Genomic DNA, 20655 nt, shown 5'->3' on the forward strand with positions numbered 1-20655 from the left:
CGAGCAAACTATCGAATTTTACATGTGCAAGAACAAGAACCTAGTGCAAGACCTTCAGAAATATTTTATGCTCCTTTTTCAGTAAAATACATCAACTTAAATTGATAAAGCATGCGTCACGCTAGTTTCGGCGCGTATATTGCTGCCTTCATACCGGGAAGTCGTCGCTCAAAGCCGTCGCTCGCGTGGAGTTCGGCTTGCAGGCGACGAGTGAACGCGACAGCCATCGCCTCGCTCGTCACGCTGTCGCTGTCACGTGCAAGATCACTTGTAAGAGGTTTATACTTTACTCCCTACATGTATGAGCCGATTGCGAAGAGCCGGCCTCTCCAAGAAGCAAAAGATGCTGCTGCAAGCACTGCTTCCCACGCGAAGGCGAAGTGTTAGCATCTCCTTGTGTTGGAAATAGTCTTTTGCGAGTATGTTTTTTGCTAAGCTGCATTCAGCGTTCCAGTGAGTACGTTTCCGGGCAAGCAACTGTAGCACTATGTTCCTGCATGCCTCCTCGTAGAACGTAAGCGGTGATGCGATCTTCAGCATTTGTGCGCTGCCCCAAAGCTGTCGGCAATCTACACAGACGGTTTAAATGCGGGAAAACTTTACCGGCTGTTGTAGCACGTGTAGTATAGAACCTTCATCAGCGCTCCATCCGCACACTACTCGTAACCGGCGAATTCCGTCAGCTATGCGAGATGGTCGGTTTCTCTATGTGTGCGAGAGGAGGGGTAGCACAGAGTCCTGGCGTGAGCAGGCTTTCCAACACATGCAAACTTTACGCTTGCACTGCGTTGTGGTAGCTGCATGCAGGCTGTTTCACAACACACGTGCGAATAAAAAATTTGCGGCGCTTGGCGATGGAACCTGCGTCAAGGGTGGGAGATAAACATGCACCTTCCGTTCAGCATGCTAACACGAAGGAGAACCCAAAGCACGCATTATTGATGAACTCTGGTAGTAATCGTAATGGAAGTGGTCAGAGCACAACACTGTTATTCTTGAGCGCTTGAAGTTGTTTCGCTTAACAGCAGCCTCCCACTTAGCTGAAAGCTTCTTGTTTTGCAGGAACTAATGGAACATCAGAACATTGTCGCCGCCGCTGGTGTTCGTGCAAGCATAGGCTGCACAGAACTAACGCCGGCATGATCGGCCTACAAGTTCAATTGATGCTGCGCACATCAACTACCACTCCTATATACACACAAACAAAGGAATGTAGGGTCGAGCGAAGCAGATTAGGATGGCACGCCCGCAGAAATAAGCCCGGTCAGGCACGGTCGCGGAGACTGCGAAGGAACAGAACACCAGTGCTGACGTCACTACGCCGCGGTTTCCGGTCTCCACTCGCATCGCCAGCGTTAGCAGCAGCGCGCGGCACTCGACGGGGGGCGGAGCTACAGTGCAATTTTAACAGACGATTGCGTCACTCCGAAGTGTAAAATCCCCCCTAAAATTTTACCTGCATGGTTTATAAGGTTCCCACATCCGTATATGAGCGTCTTATTGAATTCGACAGACTCTTCAGCTTCTCTTTAAAGGGCCCCTGAGACGGTTCGGACAAATTTTGTAGACGCGTAGGGTACAGCTCAAGTAGAACATTCGCACCACAATTTAAATGAAGCTTCACATATTAATGGAGCTACAAGCGATTACAAGTTACCCTCCTCCCTAGCCATGCTTTTCCTCCTCAACTCGTTTGCTGAGCGATCGCGGCTAAGCTCCGCCTTCACTGGTTCTGCGTCACGATGCGACGTCACATCGTCCATTTCCGGTTGTTTTGGAGCCCGCCCGCACGAAACCGCTCCGCTAGCCACTTGACCGTCGACCCCAAGCGAGAGCTATCGAAGCAGCGTGCGCTGCGAGCATGTTGTTGCAGCGCCAGATGTGTCTGGTATTCCGGTAACCACAGGAGAACTGGGCATTTCGATGGAACGGTGGAGGCATAAACTCAAGCTGATGAAGGAACTTTAGCGTAGACGTACGTGAGCTGCCTGATCGGTCTCCACGGTCCAGCCACCCGTTGGCGCAGAGCTTAACCAGCGAAAGAAAGAGCTAATATTGCTCTAACCAAGTGTAAAACACTTACAAAAACAACGTTTTAACGACTACATTCCTGCGAAAAATTTACACCAGCAGCAAAGAAGAATACATTTTGTTACTGCTACTGTGTCTGGTTGAGCTCTATGCCACCAGGTGGCTGCACCGTGCAGACCATTCACATTTGTGCTTCTTTTCATCCCATGAAACGACACCCAAGGGTACACGGCCAGGCCCTGTCCCTTTGCGCTTGCGTTTACCCTAATGCCGGACTCGCGAAACGCTATTGCGTTAGTAATCTTCCGGTGTAAAGTGACGGTCGCAATCGCGCAAATTGCGGCGCCCATCGAATAGCGGCTGTCCAGTGCGCTGCAGCCAGTCCGCTCGTCTACTGGCTTGCAGAGGGACACGATGTCGCAGCTTGATATATTGCCAGTTGCTGCGTTTGCAGTCCACAACGCAACAAAGTTGAATCAAAGCACTCGCGAAAAGACAGACCTTCACTGATGGCAGAGCTCTCGTCGAAGACGGAGCACGTTGTAACGCAAGCAGACGACACTTGCTGTGTGCCGGAAGTGCTTAAGTGTACTGAAAAATTGTTCTTGTGCATTCTCTTTATGTTACTTTCTTTTTACAGAAACAAGTTAACTAACATTCCAACTATTACGAACATCATTTGTTTACTGTAAAGTTGGAAAAATTATCCATCACGCGCCCTGGTCAGCCAATCGGATAGCTCGCCCCACTGACGTCATATGGGTGATTTCCGTCATATGGGTAGGGGCGGCTGAAAATTCCGCCGAGCAGTGTGCTGCGATCAGCAGCGATGTGCATTTTTAAAACCTTATAATAAATTACATTCTATACGCGGAGCACTTATATGCGTCAATTAATGATCAGAAGGACCTACTCTAACGACTCAGTACGTTTGTAGAAAATCGTCAAAACCGTTCCAGGGTCCCTTTAAGCAGTGCCACACTCTGAAACACGAATGGACCGCGCCAACTGTTCTGACAGTGCTGCTCCCAGACTGCTCGATGGCCTCTCCCTGTGTGCAGTTCTGCCAACGAATTAGGTAGCTCGTGCTCGTCTTTGTTGGTTGCATCGAAGTCATTCCTGGCCAAGTGGTTCCTGCATATCGTTTGACTCACCGCCGAAATGTAAGATGGCTGATCCACCCGCTGATCATCGACAATGCGCGACGTTGTCGGTGAGAAGAAAGCACACTGCTACAGATTTGAAAACAAAGTGCAGTATCATGAAGGACTACAAAGACGGTTAGGAAGTGTATGATTTCGTGAAGAAGTACGGACTATCGCAACCAACAGTGTAGACAATCAACCGCTCAGCAGAAAAGTTCGACAAAGCACCTACAAGGAGGTGGAAGAGTCCCTCTACGAGTGGTTGCTCAGTGCCCATGCCATGAACTTGCCTTTCAGTGGGTCAATTCTGGCCACAAAGGTAAACCAGTTTGCCCTACTCATCAACAATGTGGACTTCAAGCCAGGTGGCAGCTGGGTACAGTGCTTCAAAGAGACGCATGGCATTGTTTACAAAGCCATCACTGGCGAGGGAGCTTCATGTGACGTGGAGGCGAAGCAGAAGTGGGTGGACGAAACGCTGCCCCGCATCCTCAACAACTATGTTTACACCGACGTATATAATGGCGACAAAACAGGACTCTTCTTCGAGATGTTGCCGTCCAAGACGCATGCACTCAAAGAGGAGACGCGTAAGGGCGGCAAAAACAGCCAGCTGTGCGTCACTGTGTTATTGTGCGCCAACATGGATGGGAGAGAGAGTGCCCCTCATTTGTCATTGGGAAATCAAAATGTCCCTGCTGCTTCCACAATGCTGCCAGGATACCAGTAAGATTGTCACATCCGCAAGGCATGGATGACGCAAGAACTTTTTCGTGATCAACGTACCGAGCAAATTAAGAGGAAGGTGGCGCTCATCCTAGATAATTGTAATACCCACCAATCCCTGCCTAAGCTCTCAAGCGTGGAAGTAGTTTTTTTCCTGCCACCCAACACGACGGCAGGCTTGCCGCCAATGGATGCCACCGTGATCGCCAATTTTAAGGTCATGTATCATCGGCACATCCTGAACAAGCTAGTTGTCTTGGTGGACATGGCCACACGGACAAGCAGGGAGCAACCAGACCTGAAGACCAATCTACTGATGGCCGTGCAGCTTACCTTTGGTGCGTGGTCCGAAGTAAGTGCTTGTATAGCGCAAAACTGCTTTAGGAAAGCATGCTTTCTCCGAGGCAGCAGTGACTTATATGAATCCTGCGAATCTCCCACCGCCGAAATGATGCCTGAACTTTCCTTTCGCAAGAGGCCTTCCGCTGCACTACGTGGAGCACATGGATGCCTTGGCGCAGATGTTGGCAAGCTTCGTGTAAAGCAAGCAAGGCTGACAGACGTGGGGTTTTCTCGTGCAAGCCAGTGAGAAGTATGTGGGGACATGCTTGCGGTGATCTCGCCCCAGTGTTTCTTCTCGATTTCTCAAGCTCAAAGGCTGCCGCGGCAACCTTCTCGGATTTCTTAAAAGGCTCCTTTTAGAGCCACGAAAGTGATTCCCCGGCGAAGCTCGCATGTCACCTGCCACCCATGACCCCTCTTGCAGTTATAGCAGTGCCATTCTTGAGCACAGGCAGCCTTGGCTTGTTACTCGCAATCGGAGCACACAGGAAACGAAGTTACACGAATCAACCCAATCAGCAGCCGGACTGAGGAAAGTGGTGGGGAGAGGCACTGATCTCCCGGCCATTATAGTTTTCTCACAACAGCTCTGCCATTCCCCTATATTGCTTTTTTTCATGCAACTCGGTTATAACAATGGAATTTTCGTGGCACTTGAATGTGGTTATAAGTGACTGCATAACCTATTTCAGTCACCACAATGACATAATAAGGGGTATTCACACACAGTAGGTGTTAGTCACAATTTCAGCACAATTAACATACAATGACGTAACACACCTGCGGCGTGGGTGGGTGCATCATCTGTGGTGTCGGAGGTGGTCCCATCTGGGCTGTGGGAGGCATCATGGCTGCCGGAGGTGACTGAGGTGTTGGCACAGGTGTGGCTGGATGAACTGGGTATTCAGACTGCAGTTGGTCTGGCTGGAGCGTTGGAAACTGCACCGAATAACACCACCCATTTCTCACGGAATGTGCAAGTGACTATGAATAGGGAAACAGCAACAAATAACGAACCATAACCTTTTATGTTCATCTTGTGTTCAAAGAGGCTTTCAGTTACCCAATTTAGAGCCCACATAATTTTGCTGTATCTTTGCAACACTGTGTTAAAGCGAAGCTTTCTTTGCCTGCTTTCCTCGGTTTCGCGTGGCTGCCTGGCTGCTGCTGGGTCAGTCGATGTCTCGGCGGATATATCTGTGGATATAGCATATATATACTTGAACCTCTCTTTATAAAACGAAGTTGAAAGGAGAGCTGAAATTACTCTTTTCTATCCATTACTTCATTACATACTTTACTGCCATTTACGGCAGTATACGCCTAATGAGGTGCACAATTGTTAACATGGAAATAAGAAGATGGCTTTACGGCTCATGAAAGTGCTAAACGGCCATGCATGCGATGAAACTTGAATAAAACAAAAGACTCTTTGGCTTCTGCAACACGCAGCTTAGCAACTGACGTGACAGCCTTCAGAGAGCTGCTTCATGTCCCATGGTGAGTGTTCCACAAAATACGCGGTTGCTGTCGGAGAACAGCTCCACCCCCCCCATCCCTCCCATCCATGCCCCAATGACCTTTTGTGCAGTGGAAGACGGCGCATTTCCTCTCAGCGTTCCGCCCTTGCGTGTGCCACATTGAGCCGCGGTTGTCGGCTTCCCTTGAGCGCTTTCACTAGCTCGTACAGCATACGGTGTGTAGCGAAGGTGTTATCGCCCTTGGACTTTGTACGGAACACCACGGCGAAGCCGATGGAAAAAGTGCACCTGGAGAGTCCGTATAATGGCTATCGCAAAGAATACGTATATGTTTTCCAGACCTTCATACACTGGAACTGTGCTGTAATCAGTGCTGGCATAGTAATTTGATGTTCCCTTTAAAGGGGCTCTCGAACACCTTTTGAAGCCACCGCAGTTTGCAGGTTGCGTAGACTATCGGTTAGAGATGCTTTTAGTGTAGGTCAAAGCACCAATATGAAGATATTTAATAGTTTAATCACGCAAACAAATCACTACAATGCTGCAGATCGCATGATCACCCAGTCCTGCTCACTAGTAGCGTCAGCGATGCCACCATTCGCTCTTTCGCGATTGGTTAAGAATAAAGCTGCAGCAAAACATGATAAACATGAGCAAACTGCAGCAAAAACATGATAATTTATCATCTTATTTTTGTTTGTTGGGCTGTTTATATTAACGCAAACAGACACAGTCATAAAAAAAAGAAAAGAAACACTACAACCACAATACACGGTAGGGGTGCTGGCTGGTCTTTCACCTTTGCTATGGCAGCATACCTGTTGCCTCTGAGCACAAAAGCTTCTCTTTTTGCTTATGAGCATCATTGTTGCCACCCCCTTTTTGTTGTTCGTGGCACTGCAATGAACTATAGCTGGACTATCATACCTGAACTGAAGAAAAGATGCAGTCTCAGGTTGCTCGACAAGTAGTGCAAACATTAAATTTGATAGAATGCACATAGGTAATTTTTTACAGTGGTAGCAGTGTCATCGGCATATCGGAGTAACTGGAGTCCATGAACACAGAACATGTAGGATGGCAAGCATGGAGCGTGACCTCTTGCTACATAGGCACATTAGACTCTTGCCACTGGCAGCGAGGGGTCACATCAACGGGTGAGAGAAATGGAGACAGAAGACTGCGCTAAAGTTGAGCCAAGGGCATGTACACTTTTTTCATGCACTATATTGAAATTTCTCGGCCAAATGACTTCGGACTGCATACACCTATCACCGCCATTCTTGTTGGATCCATCTCTCCAACCATTTATCTGTCCAACCTGTGAGTGAAAAATGGCGGCTTGGAAAGTGTTTGGGGGCCCCTTTAATAAGAGTAGACCCTACTGTGCATCTTGATTCCTATGTGCTTAAGTTACTGATAGCTTGCTACATTCTTGTTTTGTAATGTTAAGAGACTCCTAAGCATGTGCAGCACTGTGCTTTCTTGCCCAAAATTAGTAATCATTAAATTTTGTGAAACATTTTTTGATATTCAATATTCAAATAGAAATCTATTTGGTATTGCCACAGCGCTAACGATTACTGCATAAACTCATTTATCTATCATTTCTTTTAATTCCAATGTTCTCACTGTTTTTGCAATTGGCTTCCGTTTAGACAGTGGCAAATAGGCAAACTTCCAGCCTTTCACAACATACCTCGGCTCTAATTTTGGACAGAACGACCTTCGGATGTAATAGACATTTCTCGCTGAATTATTACAGTCCACTGTAACGAGCACCAATTGTACTGGGGCAAGGAAACGCCACATGGTGAACAGGTCAAACAACGAGGAGCAATCCAACACGAGCACCTCACTTGGCACTCTCCTGGTGCGCAGACTTTCCTCACAACAGTACATTAAAGGGACACTAAAGGTTAATATTAAGTCAAGCTAAAGTGATAGATTAGTGCTTGAGAATCTCTGAGTCGTCAATATTGATGAGAACAGAGCCTTAATAATCAAGAAACTGAGATAAATGGAGGACAAGATTAGAGATTCCCCCGGGACATTCAAGTACTTGCCCGATGACGAAAGCACTCCTGTTAAATTCTATTACTAGTACACTACCACTCATTGCAAAAAACATCATTGTATTGTATTATAAGACGAAATAAAATGCCACTTGTACAGTTCTATTTCGTTTTTAGAAAGAGGAACTAATTGAAATTACCCTTGACAATGGCGCGGACGGTCAAAAGGATTCGTTTTCGTTCCACTCTGCGCCGCTCATGCTTTCACGTTTGAGTAGTTTTGTTATCGCGTACTGCTGCGATAGTTTTGCCGGCTCGCAAAACTAGCTCAAACTGCAAGTAGCAGAGAACTCAACTTCCATGTTATGTCGCGGGATGCCCGAACGGTCTACGCCACTTGACCAAAAAGCAGCTGCAGCGGCGAATCCACCACTCTGTCTTGGCTGTTTTACTAACCGAAGGCAGCAAAAGGTGGTGATGGCGTATGCAACGTCACCACACCCCCGGTTGGGTGGGGGGAGATTTGAATTTCGAAAAAGGTATTTGAACCCTTCAGATGCAATTTTTCGTAAATTAAGTCCTCCCTTGGCACGAAAAGGGCGTTGCGAGGTTTCTGGAATGGTATTTAAACAGTCCACGTCGGCTTAGTACTTGCCTTTAGTGTCCTTTTAAACCAACTCTGCCAAGGGAGAGTTCTAGTGTGTCACTGTGGCACCTTAGCTCTTATTACATCCATTCTGTGCTGTCTGCAACAAAACAGGCCAGCTTTTATAGTATATAGCCACTCAAGCTTGCATTTCAGAGCACGAGCTGCTGCTAAAGACAGTTTAAGATTGGGCTAGTTGGTGGTAATACTCCATTGCTGGACTCCTAACGCACAACTCAAAACGCATGAGACAAACACTAGCACTGCTTGACTTACGAGTGCCGCTGCTGCCTGGTGGTGTCCCGGGTGGTGCTGGTGGTGTTCTTCCTCCAGGTGGGGGGCAGGCGTGAGCTGCTGCTGGAGGTGAGGGTGGTGCAGGGGTGTCATCGGATGGTGACCCATCATGGCCACCTGCTGCTGCTGCTGCTGCATCTGGTATGCCGCTGCATAGTCAGGCACCGGCGTGTGCGGTGGAGGAGGCGGCTGGGCATAGGTGTAGTCGGCAGGTGTGGGCCAGCCGTCCTGCAGGGGTGTCTGCGGCTGTGGCTGCTGGTACTCCTGCTGGTGTGGTGGGACCATGCTTGCCACGGCAACGGAGGCATAGGGGTCGACGGAAGGCGGGCCTAAGTGGCTGGGAGGGCCACCGTGGGGAAAGTCGGGTGCGCCGAGATCGTAGTGGTGGGCCGGCTGCTCGTTGCCCGCCGCATGCGGACCCACAAGGTCATCTTCCAAGCGTCGTCGCTTCGTGTGGTGCCCTGAATGCCAGGAGAAAGGAGCAGCATCACAAGCCCATTCTGAAGAAGGCCGGAGATGTTATTCACGGTCAATCAGTGACTGACTGTGAATGCGATTCTCTTTTGGAGGTACTATGTCACATGGCGTGGCACCAGGCATGTCTCGCCCACCACGGTAGCTTGTGGCTATGGCATTGCACTGCGCTGAGCTCAAGGTTGTGGATTCAATTTGCATTTTGAAGGCAGTAGAATACAAGAATGTTTGTGTACTTACATGGTTAAGCCTCAATATAATGAAGTTGATAAAATCGGCAATTTGGGTCGTTATGTTGAAATTTTGTTATTAGAATTCCACCTTTTATCCAAGTACGGTTGCCAATGGATTTTTCTGACATGGAGAGACCGCAAAATTTTCTTATGATTGGCAATAGGAAAAAGCACATTTGAAAAAAAAAAAAACAATTCCCTTTGTGGAATCTTAGAATTGGCTACAAAAGGCCTGGTTTCATGCTGTGTTGACGATATCTTCATATCGGCTGCACGAAGCGAAGCCAGCCCCGCTTTCGCGTCCACTCCGCCCCCGCAGCTGATGGTGTCGCCCACAGTGGGACGACGCTATCGTGAAATGTGCCAGCAGTGGGGAGCGAATGCTTTGTCTGCCTCTCACTTATACGAGTCTCCGAGACTCGACAATATGCAACCTCCAGTACTAAACATGCGGGAGAACCGCACACACACACAATGCCACGACATCTCTGCACGCCTACTCTTGGCACGTGCGGCAGGTTACTTCTAAAACAGTACATGCAGGCTGCATATGCGCTTAGCCATGGCCACGCTAGAACAGGAGACACGCGCCAAACAACACTACTCCCCTACATTACCGCAAACGAATGCAAGACTCCAGTGTTGCAATTCACTGCAGCTCACCTTCTCCTCACCCCCACGACAAACCAGTGCAGTAGGCTGTGTGGGCTCCATTTACAAGGAAAGTGAAAGGCCCTTGTAAATTCGTCTCGCCACTAACTCAGCCTAGCACAAACTCACTGAATCTATGGGTACCCAAACAAATATGCTCGTATCTTCCGGCTTATCGTATAATCCATTTCAACAGTGCTTCCATCTCAGGGAGTCTATTGTGCACAACAGCTGACAATAAGGCTGGAAAGCTGAAAAACTACTCTACTCCACAAGGGCTGCAAACTATTGATTAAATGGCCCGAGCTTACACTGTTGCATGCCTTCAGTTAATCAAGTTTCAGTGCACGACAGCTGGCTAAGCCAGTAGAGGCCGACGATGCAAATGCTTGTTGGCAGGCACACTTTTCATTACCACTTGAATATTGCATAACTGCCATGTTCCTCGAGAGTACAGGCAAGATGAACACGGGTAACTTCAGGAATGCCTGTTCACACAGGGTGAAGGTGTCACACAATTTGGCTTTGTGCCATGTTGAAGCATACTGCTCCAAGGGCACGGGGGTATGAGCATTGCTGGAAGGGCAAAACTCTCTCCACTCTTTTCTTGAGAGCGTCAGTTTGGAGACTACTCGTGCATTGCAGCTCATACTGAACGTGACAGTACCAACGTCCCTACTACAAGGCAACCGAAGTGAAAATTCACCTTTTTGTTTTCCCCTAAATTTTACATATACTGGCAAGTGCCTTGAAAACTCCATCCTTTCTCTGATGGTAAACGGCCCGAGAAATGACTGAGCTCGGCTGCGGCAAGAGACAAGCATCCTCACCCAGGCTGTTCTCCTGCATGTGGTCCTCGTGCTGCGGCATCTGCTGCGGCTGCTCGACAATGGTGTCCTGCTCATCTTCAAGCTGCTGCAGCAAATGCTCCTCCCCAGCGGCCAGCTCGTTTTCGACGGAGCGCGTCGTCAGGTGCCGCTGGTAGAGGCGGGAGAGGGCCTTGGACAAGATCGGCCGGCCAGGCAGCGCGAACAGCTTCTCGACGCCTCCGGTCTCCTTCCAGTGCATGAGGCGCTTCGTGGGCGGCGCCAGGTCCAGCGTGGTCACAATGTCACTCGTGTCCGACAGCTGGGACTTCATCTCCTCTCCCGAGATGTTCTTCACCTCGTCGACGATCAGCTTGCGCTTCCGCTTGGCGCGGGCTTTCTCCACACCTGCAGCGGGATGGACACATTCGAGCTCACAGGGTGGCAGGGGTTCGAGAAATCAAATCTAATTGGGGAGTTAAAACATTTGAAAGCAATGCACGGGGGAAGAACAATGTGCGTGCATACATGAATACAAAACTGACACCAATAACCTGAAAAGTTCTGCACATCAAGCCATTAGATCGCAATGTAGATAGAATGTACAAACAAGACATACAGCTATAGTATCTGAAGGCACAACAATACACTTCTGAAGTATGGTGCACATAGTGAAGTCTTGTGAGGGACTGTCAACATGTACATTTGCTATTTCTACAGCACAACAAGAGGTCCCATTCCAGAGTGCTTCTCTAAGACTGTGCTATATTATCACCAAGAGCAGCATTAAAGCACAGAATATGGAATGTTGCCGTCTGTGCATTGCAGAGCTTCCCAGGAAATTAAAGGGACCAATTCAGTGTGGAAGTTGTGTCTACTTGCTACAGTGAAATCTCGATATAACTAACTTCAGGGGACTGCGTAATATTGTTCGTTATTCTGAACGATCGTTATAGTGAAAGCCCCAAAATGAACCATTCCGTTCACCAACCTATCAGTTCATAAGCTGTCGCCATATGAGCTATCCACGAAAACACCTCTGTTAGCTCTCAGCACGTGCTATTGTTGTTTTCCATAGATTCCGCCACCATGCACCATCGAAGCACCATATAATGTGAGTGACACGCACAATACAGACACTGACACCGAGAAAACTGCCGACAAAAAGGTAGCTCCATATCGCCTCCAAAGCGTAATGTTCCTTGTTTTTTGTTTGTTTTCACATTTCTTGCCATGGACACCGCAACTGTCTTGCTCGAAGCGGACGCCTGAACTACGTCGAAGCGCAAGCGCGCCTAGACGACACCGTCTGCAAAATGCAAAGTGCGACTGTGTGGCATGCCTGCGAGTTTGGAGGTTACGTTTCACCGCAGTCGCAGCTAGTACGGTCGCAGAAAGAAGCACAAAAGAAAGAGACGTGCGCAAAAAGAAGGGTGAAAGAAGGAAAAGACGTGCCTCCGTTGCTAGGCAACACTTTTCTGGGCAGAGCATGCATTTGCAAAACCTGATGTGACGTTGCCTCCGCTCGCTCGCTTTATTTTTTTCTCAGGCACTGTCTCAGGTTTTGCAAACCCATGCGGAACCCATGTGCCGTGACGTCCACTCTATGCGTCTTGTCTTCTGCTAGCCTACTGTTTCTGCTGCCATAAAGGATACACCGAAATCTAAGAATCCCCAGATTTCGTAATATTAGTTCATAGTACTGGGACGTTAACATCACAGGGAAACTGAATAACAATCGTTATGCTGAAAAGTTTGGTATTTTGAAGTTCGTAGTACTGAAATATTTTTACACAAAACCACAACTCAGCAGTCGATTTCTGAAAAGTTTGTCAATGTAGTGTTCGTAGTAACGAGGTTTCACTGTATTACTTGTTACTTGCTCTTTTTCAACAGTGTTTTGTCAGTCTGGCTTACCTTTTCTCTTTTCAGTAATTCTCACTTTTCTCCCAGAAACAAACTTCTATGTGTGACAGCTCTCCCTACCTTGGACAATGGTGTCTAACGGCGCCAGGGCAAAGCTCTCATCCTCGTTGTTGAGAAGCGTCGTCTGCTCTCCAGGTCCAGCATCCACGCCACCCATCTGAGCCGAATCCACAGAGGGCGGCTGTGGAGGTGGGGGCATTGCAGCTTCGTCCTGCTGTTGCTGATCGAGCAGGCCTTCGTCCACACCAGGCATCGCCGAAGAGGAGGACGGACCGGCTGCTCCGGCAGCCGCCGACGTCGTCGCACCCCCATCGAGGTCCCTGGCATCACCGACAGAGCTCCCAGGACTGGACGGCCCTGACGGAGCACCCATTGACGGAGGGCCCATATCTGCAGGACAGTGTTCATTATTTTAATTCTGGAATTTCAAGTGCCAGAACCACAACCTGATTATGAGGCACGCTGTAGTGGGGGATTCCAAATTAATTTTAACCACCTGTGGTTTTTTACTGTGCACCCAAATCAAGTACAAGAGCGTTTTTGCATTTCACCCCCATCGAAACGTTATATTATTGTATTATATTTTACAACATTCTTCTTGCACATAAAAGGATCGCACTTATCCAGTTCATATGAAGGTTTAGAAGCACTTATATTTTAATTTGATGCTAAAGTCATCGTTAAATGCTGTAGTTGGCATCAATGCCATTACCATAACATCATGACACAGAACAAAAATTGCTGATGTCATGTAGTAATAAGGCTAAGTAAGATGATGTTGCTCTTGAAGAAGTAGACACAGGTTGTCTACCAAGTTGACATTCCCAAATTCCCTGAGTTTTCAAGGTTTTCCCTGAGTCATCATCATCATCATCAGCCTGGCTACGCCCACTGCAGGGCAAAGGCCTCTCCCATACTTCTCCAACTACCCCGGTCATGTGCTAATTGTGGCCATGTTGTTCCTGCAAACTTCTTAATCTCATCCGTCCACCTAACTTTCTGCCGCCCCCTGCTATGCTTCCCTTCCCTTCGAATCCAGTCCGTAACCCTTAATGACCATCGGTTATCTTCCCTCCTCATTACATGCCCTGCCCATGCCCATTTCTTTTACATGATTTCAACTAAGATGTCATTAACTAGGGTTTGTTCCCTCACCCAATCTGCTCTCTTCTTATCCCTTAACGTTACACCGATTCTTCTTTCCATAACTTGTTGCGTCGTCCTCAATTTAAGTTGAACCTTTTTGTAAACCTCCAGGTTTCTGCCCCGTACGTGAGTACTGGTAAGACACAGCTGTTATACACTTTTCTCTTGAGGGATATAATGGTAACCTGCTGCTCATAATCTGAGAATGCCTGCCAAATGCACCCCAGCTAATTCTTATTCTTCTGATTATTTCAGTCTCATGATCCGGATCCGCGGTCACTCCCAGTGCCTCGCTACCTATCGTAAACTGCTGTTCTCTTCCGAGACGGTTAAACATTACTTTAGTTTTCTGCAGTTTAATTTTTAGACACACCCTTCTGCTTTGCCTCTCCAGGTCAGTAAGCATGCATTGGAATTGGTCCCCTGAGTTACTAAGCAAGGCAATATCATCAGCGAATCGCAAGTTACTAAGGTATTCTCCCTTAACTCTCATCCCCAATTCTTCCCAATCCAGGACTCTGAATACCTCCTGTAAACATGCTGTGAATAGCATTGGAGAAATAGTACCTCCCTGCCTGACGCCCTTCTTTATTGGGATTTTGTTGCTTTCTTTATGGAGGACTATGGTGGTTTTGGAGCCACTATAGATATCTGTCAGTATATTTACATACGGCTCGTCTACACCCTGATTCCGTAATGCCTGCATGACTGCTGAGGTTTCGACTGAATCAAACACTTTCTCGTAATCAATGAAAGCTATATATAAGGGTTGGTTATATTCCGCACATTTTTCTATCACCTGTTTGATAGTGTGAATATGGTCTGTTGTTGAGTAGCCTTTACGAAATCCCGCCTGGTCCTTTGGTTGACAGAAGTCTGAGGTGTTCCTGATTCTATTTGTGATTACCTTACTAAATACTTTGTAGGCAACAGACAGTAAGTCCTTGGCATCCCCTTTCTTGTGGATTAAGATTATGTTGGCGTTCTTTCAAGATTCCGGTACACTCGAGGTCATGAGGCATTGCGCATACAGGGGGGCCAATTTTTCTAGAACAATCTGCCCACCATCCTTCAACAAATCTGCTGTTACCTGATCCTCCCCAGCTGCCTTCCCCCTTTGCATAGCTCCCAAGGCGTTCTTTACTTCTTCCGGCGTTACTTGTGGGATGTCAAATTCCTCTGGATTATTCCCTCTTCCATTATTGTCGTGGGTGCCACTGGTACTGTATAAATCTCTATAGAACTCCTCTGCCACTTGAACTATCTTATCCATATTAGTAATGACATTGCCGGCTTTGTCTCTTAACACACACATCTGATTCTTGCCTATTCCTAGTTCCTTCACTGCTTTTAGGCTTCCTCCATTCCTGAGAGCATGTTCAATTCTATCCATATTATACTTCCTTATGTCATCTGTCTTACGCTTGTTGATTAACTTGGAAAGTTCTGCCAGTTCTATTCTAGCTTCAGGGTTAGAGGCGTTCATACATTGGCGTTTCTTTATCAGATCTTTCGTCACTTGCGATAGCTTACTGGTATCCTGTCTAACGAAGTTACCACAGACTTCTATTGCACACTCCTTAATGATGCCCATAAGATTGTCGTTCATTGCTTCAACGCTAAGGTCCTTTTCCTGAGTAGCTTTGCAAAATTCCCTAAGTGACAGAACTTTGTCTTGTCAAGACAGGCTGACACCATGTCGCCCGATGCTGTCACTCTCTAGTAAGCATGTAAAAAAAATAAAAACCGACTTAATCTAGTTTTTATAGTAAGGAGTAGTGTTTATTTTATTCAAAAAGAAAACAGAAGGGAGGTGTTAGTGCAATGCACAGAAAACTCATTCGAAAAAAATTATAAAGCCCATTGTGAATAGAGTCGAACATACTCAAATACGACCGAAAAGGAGATGCATACAGAAGCAAATATTTTCGAATATGAGCTATTTCTATCAACAGATAGCAAGCTCATTGGTATGAGGGCCGAACTTCGTCACAAGTGAAAGATTCTTTCTCAACAGCTGTTACATCAACCTCGACTGTCTTGACACAGTCTCAGCCCGCGCACGACGCCTCAGTGTTGCGCGCCACCGCTTTAAAGAGTTTATTTTGGTTTAGGTGAGGGGCTCCCACACTTCGGCGTCAGCCAAAACATTCTTTTTGAGCTCAAGTTCCTTCAAAGAAGTGGCGGCACACTTCCTTTCCCGTTCATTCCTCAATGCCTAGGTCTTCTTGTTCTCCTTCTGGTGCGCGTTCACCACACGGACCATTTCGAGCATCCTCTTGCACAGTTGTACAAAGACAAAAAATTTGGAAAACCTCCTTTTTCTTTCAAGGCACCAAATCTGAGGTTGTTCATGACCCACTGCACTACTTCGCCAGGTTGCCCTAACAGAGCAAATACACTTACCATACATGTCGTCATCATCGTCACTCTCGTCAACGGGCCGGGCGTCGGGGACTGCTGGTGCGGGTCCCGGAGCACCCAAGGGCCCATCCCGGTCTGACCCACTGGTGTCTAAGGGCACGTGGCCCAGTGGCGCATCGTCGAAGAGGCCCGCTGGCTCAAACAAGCCACTCGGTTCACCCTCTGCACATACACACACACACAACATTCGAGACAAGCCAACATTCACACAGTTCTACGCAACAGCACCCAATTTATCATATTTGACACGCTGAGCTTGATACCTCAAAATGCTGATTTACCACAGTTACTATGGGTGTACAATTAGCGAGTAGCAGACTTTGTGCTGAATGAATATCAGAAAATTTATCACAAAGCTTAATACCTTGGACAAAAAAACACGGTGCTGCCCATGCTTGGGAGTCTCCTGGCATTGCATAGCAAAAATGTAGCAAGTTAGGAGGAACTTAGGCACACAGAAATAATGATGTACAGTTCAGCCTACTCTTACAAAACGGAATTTCGAATTTGCATGCCAGCCTTGATTACAGCTCAGTTCTAGCATACGGTCTGGAAAATATATTTTCATCAATAGATTGTTTGTTGAATAGAATCAAGTTCTCTTTTTCCCTCCGAAGCTAAAGAATTAGTAATGCTATGTTGTACCGAACATCAAGGAGGTTCTCAGTTTAATAGTGAACCTGTGTTTTACAGCAATGTTTTATATTCCATAGAAAGTTCTGCTTTCCAAATTTCCTCCAAGATACAGAACGGCTTTGCCATGTTTACGGCAGGTGCGTTTTCGTAAGGCCAATCTGTGGGACTGACAAACACACGGACTGTGCATCACACGAGTCCATCACTGTTCCGCACGCAGCCATCGTTGGTGCTGTGTAGGTCAAGTGCAGTTGGCGCTGACGGTAGAGAGCAGGTGCCTTTTCATTGTCAGGTTCGGCATGATTTACCACCTGTCAAATATTTCTAAATCGGGAGGGTTGCAGCAAGTTCGCACGACACTCCCTCCCCCCTCACCCTCTTCATCCATCCACTGTCCATGCAAATGTACACAGGTGTATGGTCAGCACAGTAGTCACATGACAATTTCACGCCTGCCATGTAAATCCAAAACGAGTCTTGTGACGAGTTGGTCGAAGCTACAGAAAGAGACCAACATGCGCATGCAACCCCGCCAGGAACAAGAGGCCACCGTATGGTGTGTAGAAAAGATGGTGGCATTCCATGGCCTACTTTGTTGCCGTTCCTTAAGCCCACTTTTGTTTGTGTGGCGGTTTGTCGGCTTTCCAAGCATCGTGCGCTGCTGAGAATAGATCCAAGTTGGTTCGGCACCAAACCTTAATTTTAGTTGCCAACACCCGACGAAGCAGCGCCAATTATGCCTGCAGTAGGGGCAGTGATGAAAATTCGCGGCTGGCCGATGTGGTAACGGGTCGTAAGCCATCCCGGAATGCTTGCTGCTAATATGTTCGTACGGATGGCTCATCATTGATTGGTCTGAAAATCACACATACAAGTTAGCTGGGCAGCTGTTGAAGCAGCATTTATTTCGTCACCGCGTGTACGACACGGTCCCCGCATGCCTTTTGGCATCTAATCGGCCTGATTCACACTCTCCAAAATACATGCTCCTTTTCTTGCCACTCCGCCTGTTCAACATCGCATTATTGTTTCAATTGGTCCTGTTGGCCTGGACAGACCTTGTACCGACAGTGTCAGCGGAGGCAGCCTGTCCGCAGCATGCTCAATGCTACTTCTGCGCTGAAAACAAAGTGAGGAGCTCGCTTGTGCGGCATCAAGCACGAGGGGTTCCACAGCGCAGATGCCATGCAGCACCACGTGGGTCTCGACAACGAATAAATCTAATAGTTGAGAAATCTAATATTAGATATTTGATTTGTGAATTGATTTATTCAAATGTTCGCTATTCAGTTTGGTGATATTCAAGTATAAGCACACCCTTATTGACTCGTGTGTAACTCCTGCACATTTTCCTCTTTCTGTTACCTTACTGGGTGCGGGCATTACACGAGGCAGCCTTGTTGCTACTCACCGAAGCCTCAAAGTGAACTCAAACTGCGATGAAAAACAGCAAATGCTGGTAGTTAACCACGAACACATTTACAGCCACAGACCAGTTTTTCGGACACGGACAAACAATTTACAAATAATTTGGCAGTCTAAAAAAATGAAAACTGCAACAACAAAATTGATTTCACTATCTTTTAGAGTGCCAGCACAGAGGGAAATTCATTTACAGAGTTTTCTCAGTGTTGCGCTCAACTGAAATACAGTTTACTTAAACACTTATAAAGCAGAGGCCGAGGGCACGTTTAACATTCACCCGTCACGCAGCTCGATATGCGTCGCCGATTTTCACAAATGCAAGTACCGTGCACGCAACCTTGATTCCGCAACACTGTTTTGAAGTTTTATTACTTTTATGCCCACACACGAGCTTACGCTGTTCCGATCAGTAAGCACACAAATAAACTTGGTAGGCAAATGCAGCAGTCAGCTTATTGCCCACAGATACAAACTCCACTTTAAGCATGTGGCCATCAGTCCAGCTCATGCACGTGATCCCACACTGATTGCCAACGTGGTCTACTACAGTGAAAGCTTGTTAATTCGAACTTCAATAATTCAAATTTATGGATAATTCGAACTGTACGATTAGGTCCAGCCAAGCTCCACAGAAGTCTATATATAAAAAGCCCATTATTTCGAACGCGAGAAGGTTCCACCATGGATAATTCGAACTACGCACCGCCTGGCACACGGCCAGAGAAACGCGCCTACTGCCTACTCACAAGGCTGCGTCGCCTCCGGAACGGAGAGAACGGCGAGAGAAGGCGAAATCGGGAAAAATCTAACCGGCGCGGAGTCAGCCAGAAGGCAGCGGCGGCTGCCACCTCTTCGTTCGACGTAACCTCCGAGACTTCTTGCCTGTTGCGAATCTTGGAGGCTTTAGAAATCTTGTGCAGCTGCTAATGTTGTGCGGCAGATGGCGCGGCAAGCACCAAAACACAGTGAATCGAGTGTGTCGCAGCTGCGCTTGCAAGCAAGAACCGACGAATCGGGGCCTTCGCCACCTTCACATGTTCAGCGTCTTTGTCTCGGCAATCTTCATCGTTTGTGCACGTCTGTTTTCAGCTTAGGAGGTATCGGCCGTCGCGGATCTTTGTGATGGTGTTAAGCCTCGGCTAACGTTCCTTTCAGTGGACATCGGTGGTGTGGCACAGTCGGACCCAGAGCTTCGATTTGAAGATGGCGTGTGCCCGCGGCACACGCCATCACTTTCTGACATGCCCTACTGCTTCCAAATCAGTCTACTGTTGTTCTTCTTCACTTTCGTTAGTACTAACTTTCGTTAATTCGAACTGAAGAGGCTTCCCCTTGCGGTTCGAATTAATGAGCTTTTACTGTAGTACGTACCTACATCTTAAGGCCAAACTTCCCACAACATCGTGTCGCCGTCAGCACCCATTAGCTAGGCTTAACCAGCATCACCTCATTGAAGTTGGTGTCCATAGTTGGTTTGGCACTAAGTGTGAAATATGATGATAATAACTATGACAATGTCATCATTGGCGTAACTAGTGTCATGTGGTAGCAGCTTGCGAAAATTAACCAGCACAGTGGCATGCACAAGACACGTACTGAAACGTTTTTTTGTACATTCTTGCACTCCAAAGTGGCGTTGCAGACCTTACATGAGGCTGGGCCTTACACGAGTAAATACGGTAAGCATTGGGAACTTGATAGAAAAGCCACAGTAGTGCTTTTGACATTCTAAAGTGAAGTTCAGCTGTGGATAGCTCACGAACACAATTGTTACAAATGAGCCCAATGAGAACAAACATTACAGTCATGTGGGATGCATTTGTTATAGCTGATGTTCATAAGTAGACATGTAAAACAAGCCAATCAAATGGCAAAAATATTGCTTCCTGAAGTAACTCATACACCTTCGCATATTCAATGCTGGCCCAACAATTATGGTTTCCAGAATGTTCAAAGCAGACTAGTGATAACCTAGACCTTTGCTGTTGTATAGCTGTTTCAGTGACAGGATGAACTTGGTTGATGGTTGATGCACTTACGGGTTGGTGGTATTGGTTCCACAGTTTCCTTTCTTAGCCCAACTGATTGCTGACAGAGCCTTTCCCCTCACGGACTACGAACTCATCAGGGCCTGACTCTGCGATATTGGCTTTATCGGCCGCATTAACAAAGTAATCCCAACCGACATCTACAGCACTCGACCAGTTTGACCAAAAGGTTCGGTGCTGTGTGAAGGCCACACTTCATCAACATT

At 47.3% G+C, this 20655-nt stretch overlaps 1 protein-coding gene across 2 annotated transcripts in view; it reads right to left on the reverse strand.

Annotated features, from left to right (window-relative positions):
- The window catches only part of LOC126536572 (uncharacterized), a 49851-nt gene that overhangs the window by 17284 nt on the left and 11912 nt on the right, over window positions 1-20655 (reverse strand). For both annotated transcript variants that reach the window (XM_050183589.3, XM_050183590.3), the window contains exons 5-9: window positions 16323-16502; window positions 12831-13160; window positions 10869-11252; window positions 8663-9141; window positions 5025-5183 (exon numbers count right to left, since the gene is read on the reverse strand). In XM_050183589.3, coding sequence (XP_050039546.2) covers window positions 5025-5183; window positions 8663-9141; window positions 10869-11252; window positions 12831-13160; window positions 16323-16502 — 1532 coding nt within the window. The remainder of the gene's footprint in view (window positions 1-5024; window positions 5184-8662; window positions 9142-10868; window positions 11253-12830; window positions 13161-16322; window positions 16503-20655) is intronic.

This window comes from Dermacentor andersoni, chromosome 4, assembly GCF_023375885.2.
Source record: "Dermacentor andersoni chromosome 4, qqDerAnde1_hic_scaffold, whole genome shotgun sequence".
Classification (NCBI taxonomy): Eukaryota; Metazoa; Arthropoda; class Arachnida; order Ixodida; family Ixodidae; genus Dermacentor; species Dermacentor andersoni.